Raw genomic sequence first — 16,862 nt, 5'->3', positions numbered from 1 at the left:
GAATCCCTTTCAGGAGTCCATCATGTTTCCAGCAAAGAGTGAAGAATTTTCAACGACAGGCAGGAGATAAAGCAATGTGCGTTCTGCAGAGTTGTGCAGGGCTTCTCCCCTAGACAGGAGTCCTTCAAAAAGCAGAGTGTCAAAAATCAAGCAGTACACTCTCCCTCCTGCCTCTGCACGCCCTGTCAAGAATTCATGTTCTTTTGGGTGCATCAAAATTGGCACCTTGTCTGAACATGCTTAACTGGGATGGAGTAGTCTGGGATGGAGTAGTAATACTCACCCTTAACTGACACTAAGTTCAGAACAAATGAGGTTAACAAAATGTTGGGATAAAACTGGCTTAACACATACAGCAAAACTTGTAATAACTTACTTCAGGCAATTAGTAAGGACATGCACCAGCATGACACAATGACACCTTCCCAAGATTTTCAAAGAAGAGGAGAGGTAAATAAAAACGGTTCTTAAGCCTTCACCTCCACATTACTGCAACGGTGTACTGCAACTGTTTTCATCAGCTGGATTAAAACCATGCTCTCTTATGTAAATAATACACAGGATTTTTATTCCAGAGGTGCATGATGTATGCCAACTCATACCCTTAAGAAGTATCTTAATGTTTTGTATTGATGTACACAGAGCTTTTTCAGTCTTTAGGAGATCTTTACACACAGTCTTTCACATAACTCAGAGAACTAGCCATAGAAAATGGCACTAGTCATTGAAAATTCACAACATTTGCAGTATTTACTATCATTACCTAATGATCCATTCATATGATGTGAATCCATTCCACCCAGTCCACTCATAGGTCCATCTGACCCTGGCCCCATGGGAAACTACAAAAGGATCAAAGATTAAAAACTGGTATTACTGTACAAGTTTTTGTAGATAATAATAATTTAAAAATTCCTCAGGAGGGAAAACCCCCCAAAGCTAAAGGAAAAACACAGTCCCAGCTCTGAATACACAAGTTGAGTGAAAATTTGTTAAGACTGCAAAAACTTCACTGCTTTTGTTGACTTTTTCAGGTGCTACCTTCATGATTTTGAAACCCTCACTGCTGTGGGCTGGACTATAACTTAGGAATAATGTATTATTTACATCAACAATTAGGTTTGACCGTCAAACCTGCTAGTGCCGACTTATTTCTACTCCCATTGAAGTTTCAGGGAACTTTATGATGCTCTTAAATGGGTAAGTGATTAACCAACAGCTTTCAGGCCCAACCTTATCCATTATTGATAGTGGGACTACTCCGCATTACCTTTGCAGCATGAGCCCCTCATGTCTGATTTCATATATTAACCTTGAATTTAGTTCTTCAAAACACTTAGACATTAACTTTACAGAAAAAAGTTCTAACATTCACTGCATAATGCTTTAGCAATACCTCAATCTCTATGCTTTTAAGTTCTACTGGCCTTTCTATCAACAGGGCCGTAAGATGTATCATGATTAAATGAAATACACAGCTGTAATCAGAGAAATACAATAAAACTGAAGTTATAGAGAAAGATCAGAGAAGAAACAAGTTCTACCTAAAAATCCACATTTTTCTCAGCTCTAGAACTGCTGGAATTTAGGCTAAAATGTTCACATACTACCTAGTACATTAGGCAAATACTTAAATGTCACAACAGGTTTCATTCTTAACATTCTATTTAGATAAACATGGAAGTTTGTTTCCTTTCAGAATCATTAATTCTATCCCTTTCTTACAGAATGTCAAGGCAACATAATACTGGGTAACTTTCAGTCATTCTCTCCTCCCATTTCAAGGGAAGGTACAGGAGCTAATGCTTGATGCCAGCTCCATGTCACACCACATCACTCTGACAAAGTAAGTCACCCCCAAAATCCACATGCAGAAGCTTCTATGGTCTTTTCCATATAGAAGGGTATTCCCCAACCATTATCTTGCATATGTTGGCATGACTGGTTTGAGAGACAGTACAAAGTACTGGAAACCAACTGAAGCTTTATGAGTAAGAATGGAAAACTTAGTGTTAATGATACGTGATGGAAATGTAGTGCTTGGGTTAAAAAAAAGGCTGCATAATTCAAAGAAGCATGTAACTAGATTCATATTTACATTAGGTCTGTTGGGTCCAGGTGGTACTGCATTCATTAAAGTGTACATGTTGTCTCCAGAGTTGGTTGAATCTGTAATAAGAGATTATTTTAAGTGCTAATATATACCTTTCAATAAAACTACTCACCCAGTACATTTCCTGTCATTTTGTTCATATTATTTCTGTGCCTGAATCACTGATACACAGTGGCAATATAATGGAAGATTTCATTTCTGTTCTATCTATTGCTACCATGCAACAGAGCTATGAAAAGAAATAATTGCAATGGTCCCTAAGTGACTACTTCTAGACTCTAGTTTTATGCATGACTGTTAAAAGGTTTATAAATCACCACATATCTGTAACTATTTAATTCCATAAACCCTTTTTTCTGGAGTTCCAAATTACTTCACTCATCTTCAATATTCTCTATAAAACAGGAGTTTTTCTTATCAATACTTCCTATAATTTGTTTTCCATCTGTAATAAATGATAAATAGCTTCTCATTATGCAGACTGCAAGTTAGCACAGTGAATAAAAATTTTTCATTCTCATTCATGTCAGTCTTTGATTTTGGATATATAGAACTGTTTAGTAGAACACTGTACAAAGAGATCATTGCTCTAAGGATAGCTTTAACTGATGTACAGTGTGGTGCAATGCTGCTAAAACCCCCTTGAGTCCAAAACCATCCTGGCACACCTTCAGCTGACATCTGACACACTGTTTAAGCTGAGAAGTTCTGCCAAGACCTTGCAAGACATCAACACAGCTGCATTGCACCTCAGCCCTTCTCTTCCAATCAATGCACATGAACTTTCAGATGGAGCACTTACAAAGTTGAAGTGCAAGATTTCATTAAGAGAAGACAACCCACATAACTCTCCTGGCTGAAATTAGGAAAACAATGCCTAAGACCCATTAGTAGATACAAATTATTCATTCTGATCTCAAATTTATCCCCACTCCTAACAGCCTCCATCAATATTTGTAAGAGAAGGCAAAAAATGCAGCAAATAGAAAATTAGGCAAAAACCTTTCTGAAGGGAACCCGACAGAAGTTTACTGAGAGGAGAATGACCTAAGTAAAGTCTTAGTCCATCCCTAAGGGAACAGTACAGTTAAAAAAAATATTGCCAACTCTGGAAAACCAGTACCTGCAAAAAGAATAAAGAATAGCTTAGTACTCTGCACCCAGCTCCTCCAAAAGACCTTCCACCTCTTTGAGTCAGAGTTTTGAGATTAACAATACACACAAAAGCCACTGCTGAGCTGTAACTGCTTTTCCCAGACAAGGTGATGGGGGACTTCTGAAGCAGTGAAAGCAAGGAAGTCAAGATCAGACTGAAACGCGTTGGAACTGGGAATGCAGCCTGGCCTCCTGCAAGAAGGTATCTGTATGTACACTAGGCAGTGAAAACCAAGGTCTCTGTCTATTCCTTACTCTTTCCAAGACAGTTTTCTGAGCATTACTTAAACTCGGTAAGTAAGTAATTCCTTTATATGCAGAGCCATATGTATCACTACAACATGCAATTATGCTGCTTGAAGAAGAGGGAGAACAATAAACTTTAGGCCTAAAGTTAAATTTGCACATAAAAAGTTTTAATCTTTGATGAGGCAGGTAAAAAATCCTTCAACCACCAGGTCCTGCTGCAACATACATTTCTGTCTCTCTCCATGTTCTGCTGGGTCTTGTGAAAACATGTATGACCTCGCTGGGTCATGGGAACCCTCCAAGCTGGTTTGTCTCAGAGGCAAGGAAGTATCTCTGTAAAATTCACTGGTGGCCAGTATCTAAGACGTTCTCATGGGCAGTTAGAAAACCTCCTCTCTGTTGTGCTGTCTTGTGCAGCAAGAAGATGCAGGTGGTAAGGACTGAGGATCCTGTAACGTCACACAGGTGAACAAGTCCCTCTTAGCTGGTGAATGGGAGTTACAAAGGCAGATGTTGGCCAAAGGGAGCAACCACTGAGTACGAGGGTGTAATTCTGCATTAGTCTAATTTATGATGATGTCCATGGGGAAGGACAGCATCCTCCACATCCTGCAGTTCCATCTTCATAGCAGAGACTTTGCAGAACACCAATGAAGGGAAATACTTCCATCTAGTTGACCATCTATTTGCCTTGAGAAGCTAACTAGTCATCCTGAATCCTCGTATCCTCCTCTTTAGTTCATCAAACCTTGCTAGGAATGTGGCTGGTTTTTTGCATGGCCAAAATCTCCATGTTATGAGAGTTGCATGATACAGCCCACGTTACTTGGAGAAACTGTGGGCAAGCTCAAGTTCTGAGAACAGCTGACTGGTAACATATGATGATGGCTCCTCTGGGACCTCAATCCTCCATCTCAAGAAAGAGGAGGGCAACCTGCACAGCATGACCTGGCTGTCAGTCAGATGGTACAGCTGCAGCATGCAGCACATTCCTTGAGAACCACACGTTGATCAGGTCTATCCCATAGGATACTACAGGGGAAGTTTTCAACAAAATTCGGAAATCTCTAAACTGCTGGAACTGCCCCAAAGAATGTTAGCCAGAAGCAAATTAGGACCATGACCTTTCTTCAGTTAACTTGCTACTGCTAAAACTGTACAAGGAAATCTGGGCTCAAAACCCAAGGAACTGAACTGTTCTGAACTGCAAAGATACAATGCTTTGATCTCTGCAACACAGTGGGGAGAGGGAGAGAGTGAAAACACCGGGAAAAAACTGATACAGAAAGCACAAGCCTAGTACTTTCTCATATAGTTGATTTTTCGTGAAAAGAAAACTGAAAAATAATTTGTGTACTTCCTACTATCCTTCGTAATTATCTTTCATTATTTCTGAGTATATTTCAATACCTGCAGGACTAGGCATGATGGGTGTTCCTGGTGGCCCTCCACCTCCCGGAGGACCCTAGAGAGAGTAGAAAATGTCAGTTAGCATGAAAGGAAAAAAAATACCACAGTGAAAAATGAACATGGTACAAAAATACTGTGAATGTCATGAACTACTCTGGTGAAAACATGCCCGTTTTCTGGTAAGCCAGCAAAACAGCTCATCACAGATTACGACAAGGTAATTGGTCAGCAAGCTCTGGCACAGACTTCTGATGCACGTAGGTATACAGACCCAAGAATATCCTTTAGTCAATAACTGTGTCATGCTGTGAGTCAGACAACAGAAATACTTGGAATATGGCCTAAGACAACTGTATTTAATTCCCCCAACCTACTTCTACTACCACTGTTTTTTCAGCTGGCACTCCTGTTTTGTTGTACTCTCCACACAGTCAATGGCAGAGTAACCCACACTCGCAGGCACAAAACAAGGAGATGTCCTATGGGGACAGAAGTACCTAAGAAAGCTCTCATTTTTTTGGCAGACTTGGTACCTTGATCCCATAGGCATCTTAATTCCACCTGTAAAGTATCCTACAAGTTTTTAAAATAACGTCTGCATGTAATTTCTGCAAAGCTGAATTAATGGAGAATGGACTAAAAAGGTCAGGATAATGCTGGATACAGTTGTATCACTTGCCCAGACTCAGAAATCAAAGATTAAAAATCCACAAAGTCTTTGTATGTTTCCAGATCCACTAATATTTTTAAGTAACATGAATAACTAACGACTTCCAGTTGAATAAAAAATACACAGGTTGCTAGCAACAGATTATTATGATTCTTGCTGTGTTTTTGTTTTATTTTTGAAATAGCAAGCGCACTGTTCCAGCCAGGAACATTTTTAACAGCAGCATTGAATATAAAGAATTCACTGTTTCTGTTTGGTTACAAGGACAGTGCTGAGATTTTCTGTAATTCAAAATTTGAAAGAGGCAGAGAAGTCCTGAATTTATATGATCTTTTATTAATGGTCTACTTAAATTTCTCAAAAAACATTTAACAATAATACACTGGCAAACACTATTTTCTGACCAACAAACTCACAACTTTCTCATTGATACCATTCCTCCCCAGGTTCGTACAAGTAAAATGGGAGGAACAATCTCTCTGCCATCCAGTCATCAGCATTAACTGCAGATGAAACAGAAGTATTTTACCCAGAAGCAGCAACATTTCCCTGCTGCTGCTACACAGCTACATATACTCTAAACCTAAAGGGGCCTTTGGGTCACATACACGCCCCTCAGGCATCACAGACTATGACTTTTTATCCATGTACTTGTGCACTGAGATCACTTTAAAAAAAAAGTCCTTAGTATCTTAAACAATAACTGATTACAAATGTCCAGGGCAAACCCAACAAAACCTCTACCCAACAGAGAGGAACTTAGAAAGTTCTGCATCTAAAAGGACTGTTTTGGAGAGCAGCAGAGCTGGACCGTGTCCACTAAACGTGTGGCAAAATGAGTACTAGTTACGGACACTCAAGAGGATCAAAACCTTTTTCACATCATAATTGTCTACATAAAGCACAAAAGAAATTGCTTTCATCTAAACACAACAAGCTGATCCTGGAACTCGTCCATCAAGCTTTAGCTCTGCAGGATCACCTCTCCTGCAAAGACTCAAAGTAAGAGAAACTTACAAGCAACAGAAACAGCAGAAAAACCACTGGTATATTGCACTCATGGGGAAGGACCTGGAGCATCCACATTCTAAAATAGCTTCAGGTTTTATGCTGGTTCAAGCCAATGCCCTGCTGTTACCTAACCTTCTGGTGATGAAACATGAAATACCAAAAGAAGAGGTCTCCTGAAACCTAACTGACTAAGAGAAACTTGAAATCCAACACATGTATATACACAACTTTGCCGAGCTAACTTTTGGCAGCAGTACTAAGCATGTGATAAAAATAGACAAAACAGTATGCTTTAGAAGAACGCAAGAGAAGTACAAATAATCCAAGTACAGCAGCAAGAACAACAACAAAGGGCCTACAAAGACAAACAAAGATAATCTCTTTGGAAAAGACAAGATCCCGCAGAATGCACTTGCTCCCCTTCCCCCTACTCCCCCCCTCCATTTTGTTGGTAGGTAAAGTGTATATGTTAAACTCCACAGACATTTTGTGTTCTTCTGAACTGACATCTCAATGCTGATCCTATTACAGTTTTTTTAACTATTTAATTCAAAAGTACAACTAACAAAACCCACTGATACCAAGTAATACATAATAAACTAAGACAATGTCTGTTAAATGAAGATGTAGCAGAGAATAAGTAGAATTTTCAAGTCTTTAGAAGGTTAATTATAAAAAATTGCCTTCAAATGTTAGCTCCAAGGACTCACTTGTATATCTTGGGAGAGATAAAAAGTTTGTTCTGATTCTTTAAATGCTGTTTTTATGAAGAAGTTCCAAAACTTCTACATAATATATTGATATGAAGAGAGCTGGGGTGTTTTGTTTTGTACTACTGCAGACAATATCTTGTACTGGTTATATAAATGTTTGCTGAAATAAAAGCACTCAGGGCAATTTTGACCAAGGCTGATAATGATTGTAGTAATGAACATAAACACATGCACCATGGAAGGCAGAAAAAAACCTCCTAAGTGCAGATCAGATGCTCAATTCTCAACCAATACACAAGGGTTCTTCTTAACATCTGGACAGTTATTTCTTTGCCTAAATAAAATGTAGCATCTATTCTAATAAGCAAACACACACAAGTGTACTTACTACATAGTTCCCAGGAGATGCTGAAGAATAAGGTATCTGTAACATCAACAGAAAAAAACCCAGTCATTTCCTTTGCAGTGAGATGGAGTCCATTAATACATTCATGCACAGCTTCAGGTTGCTGCTTATTTCATTTATTTCAAGGACAAAATTAACTATTAAAGAAATGCCGCTGTCGTCAAAACAAATACCTCTTATTTTCAACAACTTGTTGCAACTGCAAGTATATTCAAGTCCAAGACTATCAACATAGACCCAACCCCAATTTAATACACAATAGTTCAAATAAAAGTATTTCTGTTTAAGATGAGTGTGCTCTAGCCACTCTAATGAAATCACTAACTTAATTCACACATTTAAATTTCTGTAGACTGAGGTCTAATATCTGCTCTCCATTTTTTCATGTGGGGCATGCATTTTTGACAACCAGCATCACTTTTTAAAAATATGAAATTACAAGCTCTAGCACCAATTCAGTTCGTGCTTCTACTGTAACAGTCTTATCCTCATTGCAGGAGCCACAACAAGCTCTGTAAAGATATGCAGTCTACAGCAACAGTGTAAGCTGTAAGATTAAGGTAATATGCTTTATAAAGGAGCACGGACCAATGCTATTACAGGAGGATGGGGTAAGACTGACAAAATACATCATTATTCTGTACAATAATCATCTTACATGATTGAAGACAACTTGTCAGCCCACTCATTTCTGCAGATACCTCTATTACAGGACTTTTCAATTGATTTCACAGAACGAAAATATTTGACCTATTAGTTGAAAAACATCCTAACCCTATTTTAGTTACATGTAAAAGAAAAATAAGGAAGAGTTTCGGCTCTTTCTCTCCCTCTGTCATTATTACCAGAATATCAAAAACAAGACTGAGAACAACAGAAAGAACCAGGCCAGTCTGTTAAGCCAGACCTACCTTATCCAAATGCAAGTGCTAGAAAGGGATACATTTTTATACTAATGATGTATGATCCCTGAGTGAAAACCAAAACTTTACCTTCGTGTTTTCTGAAGAAATGAAACACTTCCTCATGTGGGATGCCTCCCTGACCTCCCCTTCCTTCAAAAGCTATTAGACTACTTCATTTTGCAGTTGTTGCAATGAAATTCAATAGAATGCACTGCTTTTTACACAAAGCATATAATAATGGCTGATGTCTTGAAAGCAATTGCTCTGTGACTCCATATTCCCTGGTTAAAAGCAGTGAACGTGCTTTTGTTATGTAAAGTACGTGAGTGCACATTAAGCTGTATTTTAACAAGCTGTGATTTCTGTAGACCTCCCTGGCCAGCCAGTGGTTGACCTAACTCATCTTACTAGGCTAAAGGAAGCTAAAAGGTATTTTAAATAAACCCCAGGAAACCTTTGTGCTATGGAAGTGCTGCAACTGATGCAAAGATGCAGAGCAGTTGTGCGATTATGAACAGAACTGTGTATTTTCAGGTCAATGAGACCTCTGTTCAGATGTGCTCCACTCTGTATGAAGGTTATGGGGAGAAATATAAAGCATGCAGTATTCCACTTGTTGAATGAAGTACTGTTTTTTTCCTGGTGTATGGATGAGAAAAACTTCCCTAAATATAAAATGATGTCTAAAGCCTCTTAAATATTTTACTTACAGAATTGGCATTGGTTGGGTTTGGCCAAGGTCTGCCACCCCCAGGACCCCTGTAACAGAAGAGAAGAGATGAGACACAGAACAATCCCACTTCTAACCAGCTCTGAGGAAGCAAATCAAAACAATCTGTTTCCAGAGTAAGGAAGCATACAGGGGTTTTGTGAATTAAAGTGTATTTGTAACTGCACCAAGTTATAGTGATACAGCCGAACTCTCATCCTAGCACTACCATCATAATTTAGTTAATGAGTCAATTAAAGACAATTTCTTATTGTGACCCTGCCACTCACATTTAAGACACTTCAGATCCTTACTCCTTCCAGTACTTCCACCCTCTTTGGGACAGGATCTGCCAGAATGGCACCATGAGCCCTCCCCTGCAGTAGGAACACTGCCAAGGGCTGCAGTGGAGGTGGCACAGCTCTGCACTGGCCCCAAACACTTGCAAATTTAGTCCAGACATTCCCCTTTTACATTCCCAATGGAGAAATCTGAAAGACACTGCAAATTTGCATTGCTTCAAGTGCTTTCCTTCTGTTCACAGAGAATTTAACTCTCCGTTACACAGATGCACCATTTTAATGTGGCACAGAAATTCTGCAGAGCGAATAAAACAAGTTTTTCCTTGTATTCATTCTTTTTGTAAAAATATTTGGAGGAAGTATGACACATTCCATGAAAGTCTACCTACAGTACAAAGGCAGAACAGAACTAAAATGCATGTCGAATTTCAGCCACAGAAACAGGGCACTTGCTTACATAGTTAAGCACTGTCCTGAAGAATTGAGGATGCATGCATTATTGAGTATTGATCTAGAAGCATAGCAAGGTTTGATGCTTGTGCCTTATAAACATTCTTGAAAAACCTGTTTTTTAAAAGTGCAAGCCACAAAAAAACATGCTGCTACAACCTGCATCTGATAATAAAAATACCAATACCAATAATAATCTCATGCATTAAAAACCAAAAACTTGCCATTTTACACGTACCCTTTAAACATATGTTTAGATATCTATCTAAAAACAGTTTGCTACTTGACAAAAGGAGTTGCTACCATCCCAGAGGTCACAGAAACATGAAGTTTATCACACATCAGGCAAAATGGAAATTTCACACTTTTCAGACACTCCTGTTACAGTTGGCCCAAACGGTGTACACATGACTAAGTGGCAGCTCCCCAAGTCTGTAGCAGGCAGAAGACCTGTTTGATGAAGCCAACTCTGATGAGCTATCAGAGGGGTACTAACAGCAGAAGGAATGGGGAAAAGAAAAAGGAAAACCTGTCCAGATAGAGCACGTTCTTCTCACAACTCTTGCTGTTATTTTAAGTTTCTCACTCTTAGCCAGGCTCAGAAAAATAGTTTGGTGGCTAGGCTTCGTCTTTTAACAGTCTTGAGGGAACTAAGCCATATGGGAGGTAAAATCTCCATGTTTACAGTCATAACATCTCAATAACCATAATTATTCCTGGGAGCATTAAGAACTCTTAGTTATTTATAAATAAAACAAAAATCACTTCTTGAAGGCCCTGGCAACTGAAAGGCAGAGCAGATGACAAAACTTTTGCATTTAAAATGGCATTTTGGCCTCATTAGCTTTAGAAAAGCAACATTAGCCACAACAGCTTAGCAGATATGGGAGAATGATTTAAATATAGAGAAGAAAGCAAGCTTTATTAATGAGTTTGGGAAGCTTTCTATCTATTTTAAAGTCTTGCAAAACTAAAACTTGTTAAGTAGATATGTTGCCTGAGGGATTTAATATTGAATCTTAAATTTTTTTTATTACAGCGTTGATGAAACTATAAAGAAATTAGCTTAAAAAAATAAACTGAAATAAATCAAGTGAAAATGGATTTATTTCTACTGACATTATTTTTCGCATGTTGGAAAACAAGAATGTAGGTGAGGGTCTTTTCTGCCTGATTCACTGGGAGGAGGGGAGACAAAGCAAGAAAAGGGAGCTGCAGTACTCATGTTACTCAGGTCAAATACTCAGCAGTTTCTCTGCTAACAATTGCAAGGTGAAACACTAGGTGTTATTTTTTCTTTTTTTTCTTCCCCAAAAAGTTGTTCTTATTTCAATGTACCATAGTTGATTTACTGCATCCTCTTTTTCAGAGAAATCCAGAGCCTTTTTAACAACACTGGAAGTCTGTTTTCACCCCAAAACCCTGCTCGTGTTTGTGTGACATTAGGTAACATGAATAAAACCTAGTGAAAAGGATAAAAAATGGAAGATGTCCACAGCTACACTGAAGAGATATTAAAAAGCCAACTCAGACACATGATTGGCTGAAGTCCCAGCAACATGGAAATTTAGCTTAGCTTACCAGGAGACAGGGAAACTCACCTTTCGTCTGAAAAGCTGTTGGAAATGGCAAATTTACTGGAAGCCATGGACAGCTCTAAGTATAGACTTAAACACTGTAGCAGATTCTGCTGGAAAGCCATATGGGTTTTGTGGAGCTGAATGTTGTTAGCTTATAAAACACCCATCAAAAAGAAAAGAAATAAAAAGCTACCTGCAACTCTTTTCAATGCAGCGCAAGGAATTTTTTTCCCCCCTTTTATTATATGTTTATTTTGGAAGCTTCAACGGAGTCGTAAACCAGTATTACATAACATAAACCAATTCCAAAATAGAGTAATTTATGACTACGGCTCATAACAACTGCATTTCATCCTTAAAGCCAGCCCTGCAGCACTGACCACAGCACCTGAAAACATTTCGTTTTCCCAAGCGCAAACATTTTCAACCAGGAAATCGGACATCTAGGCAGGAGCCTGTGAATTTGAAGTTTAAAAGTAACGTTTTTCTTCTTTGTAGGCCTGATGGCGCTTGAGACAGCCCTGCAGGTCACGGGGGCTGCGCCTGAGAAGCGCCAGTGAAATGTAACACTGCGCCCTGACTCTGCCATATTGCTCCAGTGGGATTTTTTTCCCCCAAAGAGAGAAAATCTTACTGAAAAAATGGCCCCGCCAGGTTTCAACTTAAAACCTTCTAGAGAAAATTATTCTGAAGAAGAACATGGGACACGTATCAGCCGTTTCAAACAGTAATCTGATAGCCATTAGCTATGACAGAGCAAATAATTATTTAGCAGTACAATACTTGTGGAGTAGATGCTTCTGGACTGAAATACTGTCAATGAGCTCTCAGGCTGGTTGTTGTCATTTTTGACAATAAAGAAGGTTTTTTTTTTCACCCAGAAATATGTAAAATTATATCCAACAGATATTCTGCTCTTAACTGAAACAGATTCCTTTCAAGCTTTCCCAGGAGGAAAAAAAAAATAAGGTTTTAAAATGGCCACAGTTTTTGTAGAGTATGCATTTTTATATTTTAGCATTGTGAATAATCCAAAAAAAAAAGTTCAATAGAACACTGGAAGATTTTAGTGCACGTAAAAGATATGGCTGTGTGAAGACAAATGTCTATCACTATGAGGCAATACCATTATGAGTAGTTATCCTGTTTCCTGGAAATAAAAGCAGGCTAAATGTTAAGTACACTGTTACTTCTTAGCGCTGTGCACTGGGTGAATTGTAAGGAATAAATACAAGGAATGCATTTAACACGTCTGGGTCCATCTGTTGCTACTCCCCGTAGGTTATCTTAGGATGCAGTCTGACTGATCCTCAATGCTTGAACTGACCAGATAATGAGTCTTCACTAAGATTTTTGGTGTAAGGACAACTCTGACAGTAGTAACTTCATGGTACAAAAAAAAAAATTTGATGTCCTGGAAACACAAGTGAAAGAATCCCAGACCAAAGTAACCCCTTTGCTTTCCTTTTGATCAGTGTATATGTCACTTGATTTGACAGAGCAGGAAAATAAACCTCAGTTTGATGGTAAATAAATATTCATAGTAAGGCATTCAATAACGGAACTCCTTACAATGGTCTGTGATTCAGCATGTGACACATCAGGAGAAACTACTATAGCATTCTGGACTCTCTTATGCCTTTAAAGTGAATTGTAAGAAGCAAAGGGACAGTACAAAACCCTGACAGTCCTGAGCTGGAGTAAAGATCAAGTCTGTAAGAATCACAGAATGGCAGGGATTGGAAGGGACCTCTGGAGATCATCTAGTCCAAGTGTACTGCACTGTATGCCTGGCAAGATGTGGAGACTGCTAAGTCTACCTACTTGAGAGTTTTTGCTTTACATCTTGTTCTTCCCAGCATATACCGTATCAAAGTTCACCAATTTCTCTAGTACAGGACACAGATTCATGATTATCCCCTTAAAGAGGACATACAAGTTGAAAGGAAAGTGTATTTTCCACACTACTGAATTCAGAGCGGTCTACATATGTTTAGGGGTTCAAAACAAATGTACTTATTAAATGTTGCAATGTGGAAATGTTAGTATTTCAACCCATAACCATTTTCTCTTTTTCCAGCAGACCAGGAATTCTTTTTGTCACCCAGGAACCTGCTTTCCCACTTTTCCTAAATAAACTCTCATTTATAAGTGGCCTCAAAATATCTATCCTGAATTTTAATTCTATAACATTTTATTTTAGAAATTTATTTTTCTTTTCTTAGCATTAAATCCTGAGACCAATCTCTGCAGTGCTTGTATTATATTTACACTGAATCAATCCCTTGGAATTTGTGAACCTCTTAAGAGAGAAATCTAAATAACAACAAGGAGCATATTACTCTTTCAGGTTTGCTAATCATTTAAGCAACTCCAGGCAAGCAAAAGATTTATCTATGTGCAGAAGATTCCTCATGTTGGGACACTTGATATGCTTAAATCTAGTTTACTCAACATAAAGTCATTTTACCTCTGAAAATTTTCTACATGCTTAGAAAGGTGGAATTGTCTACAGGTATAAAAGGCAAAAATCCCATGACTAAATCCATGCTTGGAATAAATTGGCATATCTTAACTGAACTCAGACTTTGCAACTGATGATGCTGTCCCAAAAGTACACAGCAACACTGAAAACACTTGCATCTGTAATATATCTATAGAAATATATCTGTAATATATTTCTACTTAGAGTAGAAATAAGTGTAGCTACGAAAATAAGAACAGCAACACAGAGCAAATCACCCATACTTCTTTTTTCAAATGAAGTTCTTTTCAAAATTGTTCTAAACAATGGTTTTGTTTTGCTAAAGTTAAGTATTTATTTATCATGGAGAAAAGAACTGTACTCATACCATTCTTAATAATCAGTAATATTTAAAAAAAAAGTAAATAATGCCATTTTTAAAATAAAAAAGCATACAAAGATATATCAGTGACTATACTGACAGTATATGGCCAATATTTGAACTTTGACCTGTGAAAGAAACTAAGTATTTGTACAGATTTAGAGGTACAGCAACGGTGCCTGTAAGACATGAATGCAGAAGGAAACTCCTGCAGGTTCCCTTTTTAGAACTGCAGTCATTAGTCATCAAAGCATGTTACTTATCAAAGTATGTTCTCCTTGTCTTATGCATCCCAAGTGTTACTTCTACAATGAAATACTGATTTTTCTAAATATTATAAGATTATTGCGCTTACATGTTCATTCCAGGCATCCCCGGGCCACCTAAAGCATTCAGTGGGGGTCGCATTGCACCTCCATAGTTCTGCAATGATAACCAAGGGTCAGACTACCACAAAACAAAAAAACAAAACCAAAGAGGAGGGGGAAAGAAAGGACAGCAGGTTAATGATATCCCTACATAACTGATGACTGGATAGGCCAATGTAATTCATTGTTTCAGGAGTTTCCATTGTTGACTTAAAAAAATAATATTGTTAAACCCAAGGAGGAAGAATTACAAACAGTATAAATAAGTCTTAAGAGCACCTAAAATGTCAATTGTTTCAGAAGGAATTATTTACACAGAGGTCTAATCAAGGGCCAGATGAACAGGTTTTAAACTGTATTCCAAGTTTTACACCGGAGGAGCTCACTCATAATCTGAAATGGGGACTCAGATACTAACATTTCTACACCATGAAATTTAAATAGAATTGGTTTTAGTTAGATTTTGTTTGGGAATCAATAAATGCATGTAAAAAAATACACCATATTATATCACTTTTAAAACAAACAGCATAATCATCACATTTCACGTAATTAGTTAATTCCAACAAGTCTCTGGTAAATAGTAAGAAAAGTACTTAATGTATCAATGAATCTCACTGTAATGCCAACAAATTAATTGCCCGATGCCTACAAAATCTGAGTTTGTGCTCTGATGTTATCACAGAAGTTTAACTGTACCACTTACATGAAAAATGAAACCACACCTATTGTTATTCAGACACATTCAAGCAAAACAGTCTATCTCACCTCACCATCACATTGCACTCCCTAATCTGTGTTACAGAATGTTGCTACACTCTGTTATTGTGAAAGAATAGTAGTAAATTCTCTAAAATAAAGAGCTGTGTGTTACGGGGAGGGTGTGTGTGTGGACACAAATAAGATACTTAATTAAAAAACATTTATGTCATTGTTGCAGTCCACTTTGCAAGAATAAAACTAACATATTCTATTTCTTACATAGCGTGCGACAAGCTGCATGAACTGTGTGACTCAGGCTTATGTGTGTTCCCTGTACTGGTGTGATTTAGAAAACCCTGTTACCAGGAAGTCATGAATACATGGGAGAAATCCAATGGCGACACTGACAGTGTGCCTCCGGTGCTGTTCATACCTTGACTATCTATTAGAACATATCAGGTATCTCAAACTAACCTGTAACTAGGAGAGGAGGTTCTGTTGCTGCAAATAAAACCCCCAAACATAAAATTTCCTTTGTTGTTAACAAACCCTTCGATAGCTGCTTTGTAAGACTATACCCAGAGGCTGCAGAGGGGTAACCCTTCCAGACCCGACAGTGCCATCTGAAGATAGCATTATGCACATCTGGGGGTCAGCAATCCTCACTCCTGCCCTTTTGGGTGCTGCTGGTAGATGGACTAGTGCACACGCTCAGGCAGGTCAGCCACATTAACGTAAACCTCTGGTTTAACCAAGGTTACCCTAGGTGATTTTGACCGAGCAACTCCTCTGCCAGGGCAGTAAGTGGTGGGTAGTCAAAGCAACTGGGCAGAGTAACATCACCAGTGGATCTGGAAGAGAAGACTGACTGCAACAAAACAGCAGTTCTGTAACTGTGTTATATCATTTTTACATCTTGATGTGGAGTGCTGAGCCTTTCTCCCCACTTGGGTCTGCCTGGTATGTCCCCTCTTTATTTTCATTCAGGAATCATTTGCGTGGACCAGGGTTAAATATCTCTGTGGAATACTGCAGGACTGGAAGAATCCTAATCAAATGTACTTCTAACTCTAATTACTCCTAATTCTAATCAAATTTACTCCTTCATCCTAAAATAAGAGCACTTTCATTAAGGCTACCAATATGCATGTTCCTTCAGCTGCAGCTCTGTTCTCTGCAGAACTTCGTGTCCCAAATTGGTCCTTAAAGCTTTTTACTCAAAGGCACCGCCACGACTTTATCTGGTAGTGGAGTTGTTCACAAAGTGCTCCCT

General features: G+C 38.4%; 1 protein-coding gene across 27 annotated transcripts in view; it reads right to left on the bottom strand.

Annotated features, from left to right (window-relative positions):
• SSBP2 (single stranded DNA binding protein 2) overlaps positions 1–16,862 on the bottom strand; it is a gene marked incomplete at both ends in the record, with an annotated part of 189,938 nt that overhangs the window by 11,297 nt on the left and 161,779 nt on the right. For 12 of the 27 annotated variants that reach the window (XM_084278799.1, XM_084278820.1, XM_084278824.1 and 9 more), the window contains 6 exons: positions 764–842; positions 2,099–2,169; positions 4,928–4,982; positions 7,710–7,745; positions 9,343–9,391; positions 14,875–14,942. In XM_084278799.1, the coding sequence (XP_084134925.1) occupies positions 764–842; positions 2,099–2,169; positions 4,928–4,982; positions 7,710–7,745; positions 9,343–9,391; positions 14,875–14,942 (358 nt within the window). Of the gene's footprint in view, positions 1–763; positions 843–2,098; positions 2,170–4,927; positions 4,983–7,709; positions 7,746–9,342; positions 9,392–14,874; positions 14,967–16,862 lie in introns of all 27 variants that reach the window. The other 15 variants (XM_084278810.1, XM_084278802.1, XM_084278822.1 and 12 more) reach the window with 9 other exon arrangements.

Source organism: Gallinula chloropus (genome assembly GCF_964237585.1).
Source record: "Gallinula chloropus genome assembly, chromosome: Z".
NCBI classification, from domain to species: Eukaryota; Metazoa; Chordata; class Aves; order Gruiformes; family Rallidae; genus Gallinula; species Gallinula chloropus.
The sequence above is the reverse complement of the archived record's forward strand: the minus strand, read 5'-3'. Positions and strand labels throughout refer to the sequence as shown.